This window comes from Geosmithia morbida (genome assembly GCF_012550715.1).
Source record: "Geosmithia morbida isolate 1262 chromosome Unknown scaffold_2, whole genome shotgun sequence".
Taxonomy (NCBI): domain Eukaryota; kingdom Fungi; phylum Ascomycota; class Sordariomycetes; order Hypocreales; family Bionectriaceae; genus Geosmithia; species Geosmithia morbida.
The window spans coordinates 199,278-205,277 of NW_023336189.1; the positions used below are offsets into that span (position 1 = coordinate 199,278).

The following is a 6,000-nucleotide window of genomic DNA, read 5'->3' on the forward strand; positions in this document are numbered from 1 at the left end:
CCGAGTTTTCCTTCCTCGGGACATGCGCCGGGCCATTACGACCCCGAGTGGCCAGTCCTCTTCATTCTTTTTCCATTTTCAAGCAGGGATTTCTCATTTAAAATAGTGGAGTATGTTGTAGAGCAGCTCGGCAGAGGTGTATGGCCGGAACAATGGTATCTGCGGGTCTCTCTATATTGCTGGTGGATGTCGGACAAGGTACTCGCGAAGGGGGAGAGGGAAAAGCGTGATTTCGTCTCCGGATACATGTACGGATCTGAAGTGACGCGTGGGGGTGTCGAGGTCCGGGAGTGTGTGCGTGGCAAGAGACTGGGAGGGGAAGATGTCGAGCGTCCCGGTTCTCCCTTACCTCTTCCTGGCCCGCACCTTGATCCTGTCTCCCTTTTTCGTCTCCCCTCCCGACGTAGCCGTCTTGGCCATCTTGGCCTGCTGGATGTTGAGCTGTTCCTCGGCGTTGGTAAGGACAGCCAGTCGCCTGCGGGCGTTCTGTAGTCTGCGCTGGAGTCGTTCGGCATCCTTGTCTTGGTCATTGGCCTCTCCCTCCTCGGCCATTCTTGCCTCCTTCGCCTTCTTTCCGGATTCGTCATCACCGTCCATGCTGTCCAGAACGTCGTCTCTCTCATCCACGTCATCGAAGAAGACGGTTTTCCTTGCCGGCTTGGGCTTCGACGGCATACCAAACATGTCACCATCCTCGGCAGCCTCCTCCTCCTCCTCCTCGTCATCTAGACGGTCTAGACTGCGAGTCAGGACAACCTGTTGCTCAAGCCTCGCCACCTCCTTCATCGCCACCTGGCGCATCGTGCGGATGTAGCCCATGTCTTGGGTCTTTAGGAGTCGGACCGTGTCCATGTCCATAGCCGAGTTACCGCGGTCCCCGTGGATCTTGCCGTCCCAGGTGCGTCCATCCTTGATACGCGATCCGGGCCCCTTGCGGGACATCATCCCGAAGTAGAATTCATCTTCGTTGCGTTCGGCCGCCTTTTGATGGAGAGCTTTGAGCTGCTCCTTCTTCTTGTTGTAGTCTTTGGCACGTAGAGAGTAGTCCTGTATAGAGATGATCAGCACAGCACAAGGGGATGGGACGACAGTGTTAGGATCTCGGAGAGGCACTGACCTTGTGCTTCTCAAGGAGACCGAGGCGACGGCGCTCGTGAGGCTGGGCGCGCTCACGATGAGGCCGTCGCTGGACGGCGTTTCGCATCGATGACATGGCTACGGAATGTATTCGCCACCGAGGTATTTTACTCTTCGTAGCAGAAAAATGATAAGACCAAGAGTCGAGCTGGCGCAGACCAGGAGCTGTCAACCGGGCGGAAAAGGTGGATATTGTGTCGGGAGTCGAAGGGACAGGCAGACAGGTTGATTGTTGTTGGCGGTGATGGACATGAACAAAAAAGAAAATCCAAAAAAAAAAAAAATCGGTCATACATGTAGAGTCCATATTATTACTAGTCGAGAGCCTAATGGGGAGTAAAATATGGGGCCAACTGTCAAGGGCGGGGTCGGTCAGCCCCAGTACTTAGGTACGTACCATCTTTCAAGACTGCGTGTCTTACTTGTACGACAACAAGAATTGGGGAGATTTCATGATACCGGCAAGAGAGAGAGGATTCACGCTTTAGCGTCACTCGGAAATCCCTCCTTTAATAATTCGTGTCAAAGTGACTCGGGCAAGGAGCGTTTGGTCCGTGGGAGATGCCAGATTGACCTTATATGAGAGCCAATAGTAGTAGTGGATTATTACTAATACTACTCAGGCTGTCGAACTGGATTGATTCATTGCCGGTAGTTCAGCCTTGCCACTGACATCAGTCATTCTTTCCTCCTCCATGACAGAGCACTACCGTCGTATCTCATATGGATACTCTAGGCTTGACCGCATCATCGTCATCTCGCCTCTCTGCCTGCAAATACAAAGGAAGAAGAAAAAACTCTGCTCGTCTCTTCATTGCTTGCTGATCGTTCGTCTTCTTGCATTGTCATGTCGTCTTCGGGCGTGCTGTGCTGCAATCATTAGTCCGCATGGGCATCATCATACCCCAACGGCCAGGATCCCCGATGACGGTATCAATACTGAACACGGTCCCACCACAAGCCACGTCGTCTTCCTATCTAGGCGTGCGTGAGCTTGTCGTCCTTCCACGCGGGGACTCGGTTTGCAAGGCAATAAGAGAGATAACTTGGACGATGAACCTCGGCCACCGTTCCGGAGCCCGTTCCGAGACAAGGCCACCAGCCGATGAAAAAAAACTCGACGAAAGCTTTGAAAGAAGCAACCTCAGTGGTCGGAACCATGTAACGAGTGCAGATATTGCGGGCAATACTGCTGCTCCACTAGGAGTGCTATGAGTGTAAGTGGCCCAAGTACATGAAGTACATGCGAGTGTATCGTTCCGTATGGAGTACATACAGTACATACATGTATGAGCACAACAGAGACTACGTGGGAAACAACACCATGAAGGGGGAGTGGGGGGAGGGGGGGGGATACACGAAAAGCCAGGGACCAGGGCTCATCTGACGCACGTACAAGTATGGTACGGGACGCGGGAGCCTCGCACAGCGCCGGGCATTAATACCACGGACAGAATACACATGGCGTATTGGCGGCGGCACGAGTATTCATCGAGGGGGGGGGGGGGGGGCAAAGCCATGATCCTGTTTCCACATCACCATTCATGACAATATCCACTGCAGTAGACACCATTCCGAGTCGGTGTTTCCTTTTTACTTTTTTTTTCCTTTTCCTTTTCCTTTTTATTTTTATTTTTATTTTTATTTTTACTTCTTTCTCCCTAACCAAAGCAAAGGGAGCTACGGTGCAGTAACTGCAGGGCAGCCCACCCAACCGGTTGATGGCCACACAACTCCAACGACTCGATCTTCGGCGCATCCTCCTCCTTTCCTCTTCATGTCTCTTCTACAACACTGTCCTTCGGTGTTAATCAGAAGTTTGAAAAGCCGAACCCCACGTACACCTATCGTCCCGTGAGGCGGGAGGTGATGCAATACAAAACCTCACAGAGGGAAACACACCGTCATCCCAACTCTCAGTACACGGCAGTACGAAGAGGGAGCGGAGAATCATACAGGTGCCCAACCAAAGATACGAGCGGGAATCCAGGATACTCCTTCATTATTCTACGGACACCTGTGGCTTAACGTTGATGAATCACGGGCGTGGATCGAACCTCGTCCCCATCCTTCCCGCAGGGGAAGGGGTCAGCTTCGCTGTGCAAGCCACGAGCGCAAGCCAATTTACCCCCCCGAAACGCTCAGCAGTCCTGGTGGCATGCCAAGGGTGCCGGCGCAAGCGGATCAAGGTGAGGCAGCTTCTGATCCAGGCCCTAGAGAGGGCGGATGCACATTCGTCCCCATACCTCTCACCCCCTCCCTGTCCGTCCCTGCTCTCTGACCTCATAAGGCCATCGTGCAGTGATTATGGTATCTTTGCTGACGCTAAAGGGGCATTGGCCCTAAAAACAGTGCGGAGGACAGAGGCCTTCTTGCAACCAATGCGTCACCAGAGGGGAAGGATGCGAATACGTGGCCGAGGCCGGTGAGACCGTGACCCTCGCCCTCCGACGGAGGGTCACTGAGCTCGAGAGCGAAAACAACCAGTACAAGGAACTCTTCCAACTGCTCAGGGACAAGCCCGAGGAGGAGGCCTACGAGATACTGCGCCGCATCCGAGCAGCTCCAAGCCCGAGGGATGCCTGGGGCCTTATTAAGCAGGCGGAACTCCTACTACCTACAACCCCTGCTGTATCCCCCGAGACATCTGAAGCCCCCGAACAAAGGCGCAGTGATGGCAGGCGAGGCGAGGACTGAGGCTGTATACTGCTATCACTACTATAAGCGGTTTTTTTTTTTTTTTACAGCTTCTATTCCCTTTTGAACACGCACTCCCTACAACCCACATACCCGTCATACCTAGACTGTCCCCTCACACACCTTCCCCCTTCCCCCCACCCACTCAGTAACATCACAAGCAGACCGGAGATGGGGATAAATGAGAAAAATTGGATGCGTAGCAAGACAGTGGGCGATGGTAGCAGAGCAAGCTCCTATGGGACGATATAGCAGAGTTTGTCAACGTAGGCACGAAAACGGCCGGCAATGCATCGGTACCGGATCACAATAGTCTTACTGCTTTTACAGAGACCGAGGCTAGATGGAAGTGATCGTGGAGGGGGGAGGGGGGCAAACATGATGGCTTCTCTTCTCTAGCGGTGGAAGCCCCGATTTCGTAAGTGGTATCGATTTCATTAAGGGAAAGGGGGGGGGGGGGGCGCTCAAGGCCCCAACGGTGTACGACGTATCGACCTATTATGATGGCATTGCCCAGAACCGGCTTCATGCTCGGTATTGACCAGTGACTTCTACTGTCCTCTCGGCCCCTTCTGTGTGGGGACCCGACTCTACAGGCACGAGTGCAGAACTGCTCCGGAGAAACTGAAATCATGTGAATCAAAGTTGGCGCCTCCTGCTGCTCGCATCTGTCGTGAGTAGCTACGTCGGTATAGAGGTACTCGTACGCAAGTCCTCTATCGAATCGAGCTACTAGCAGCCATCCCAGAGGACAGGGTCGGAAGCTTGTTGAGGACAAGAAGTCCTCCGAGGGGGGACCAGCAAAGCCACTCCTGGAGAGAGGCCGACGGGGGCGACTGTAGACCAGAACGGGAACTTGCGCTCTGCACTTGGGATCTGATTGTAGAGGAGTCAGGGGCGTACGTGTATAGGTTTCTGAGGATACGTCCTCCTGTTAAGAGAATGCCTAGACCTAACGTGTTCCTGTATGGCTATGCCGAAGCATCGCACCACTTCTCTCGCTCTTCTCCCACCATGTGTCTGATTCTGATCAGTAGTCGGGTGTGTATCAGTACATGGTAGGAATAGAGATGGATGAAGAAGAGAAGAAAAGGATGAGACTGATTCTTGCCACGACTACCATGAATGACTCGTGATGATGATGATGATGGCCGTGAAAGGGGTTCCTCTCCACCCCCCCTTTCGGAGGGCAGGTCTACAGTAGACGAGAGCCCACGTTATTACAGGTACATGTCGGTAAACAGAGGACCTGGTCTATTATAGGCAAAGGAGCCGTCGAACGAGGAACTATAACAAATCACATGGCGCGTATGGGAGACATCTAGCAAGCGAGATACTGGGAAACGCCAGGTTGTGACGACAATGATCAGGGCTGATTCTTTGTCATCCACGATATCATTACATGATACTTCACTCCTTTACCTTGCCACATGGAATTCCATATATTCCATCTCGTCTACTCGTACCCTTAACATGGCAGGTACGGAGCGGAGGAACATTTGTGACACAAAATTACCTTACGGTCGCTCACACAGTACGAGTACATGTATAACCCGTATAATCTGTAATTGGTTAGAGATGGTCAAAGGCTTCATATGTGGCGTTGACAGGGCCCCAGAGAAATAGCATTGGCAATTGGCATAAGATGAAAGGAAAAGCGGGAGCTTTTCCGCTTTTCCATGAGAGACACATCGGAAAAAACGCTCCGTGTGCTCCGTACGTCGCCCATCACTCCTCTAATCTGTATTGCATCTTCACCTGTGTGTCGGCGGTAACAGGAGTGAACTAGGCCTGTCTGCTGCTGCTGCTCCTCACGGGTCATACGGCCGTGGTGTTGGAGGAGGGATCCCGGCAGCCATAGGAGAGAGTCACCGCCAATAGCATCATGATAGTGCGAGAGGTGGGGGAGTCTCTGTCCAGGTAATATGATCTTACCGTAAGATGATATCAGTATCGTATACCACCAGCTTCTCTCTCTTTCCTCTTTTTTTTTTACGGGTACAAAGAAGGAATCATGAATCAGGCCCGTTCTTCTTGATGTTCTCCGCCCCTCCCCCCCCCCTCTCCCCCCCCCCTGGTGCAATATCACGTCAAAACATGGAACATCCTTCCCCCTTTCTACGTCGGTTACTTCCCTGAATACAAGAGACAGTGATAATATACGAT

At 52.6% G+C, this 6,000-nt stretch overlaps 2 protein-coding genes across 2 annotated transcripts; one reads left to right on the forward strand and one right to left on the reverse strand.

The window, feature by feature from the left end:
• Positions 1-345: 345 nt before the first annotated feature.
• On the reverse strand, positions 346-1,213 carry GMORB2_3714 (U3 small nucleolar RNA-associated protein 11; the record flags this gene model as incomplete). Its single annotated transcript, XM_035465690.1, has 2 exons — positions 346-1,047; positions 1,118-1,213. The coding sequence occupies 2 exons, from the start codon at positions 1,211-1,213 to the stop codon at positions 346-348; spliced, it is 798 nt and encodes a 265-aa protein (XP_035323527.1).
• Positions 1,214-3,170: 1,957 nt separating this feature from the next.
• GMORB2_3715 (uncharacterized protein) lies at positions 3,171-3,834 on the forward strand (the record flags this gene model as incomplete). The annotated part of the gene is made up of 2 exons (XM_035465691.1): positions 3,171-3,326; positions 3,490-3,834. The coding sequence occupies 2 exons, from the start codon at positions 3,171-3,173 to the stop codon at positions 3,832-3,834; spliced, it is 501 nt and encodes a 166-aa protein (XP_035323528.1).
• Between the last annotated feature and the right edge of the window lie 2,166 nt (positions 3,835-6,000).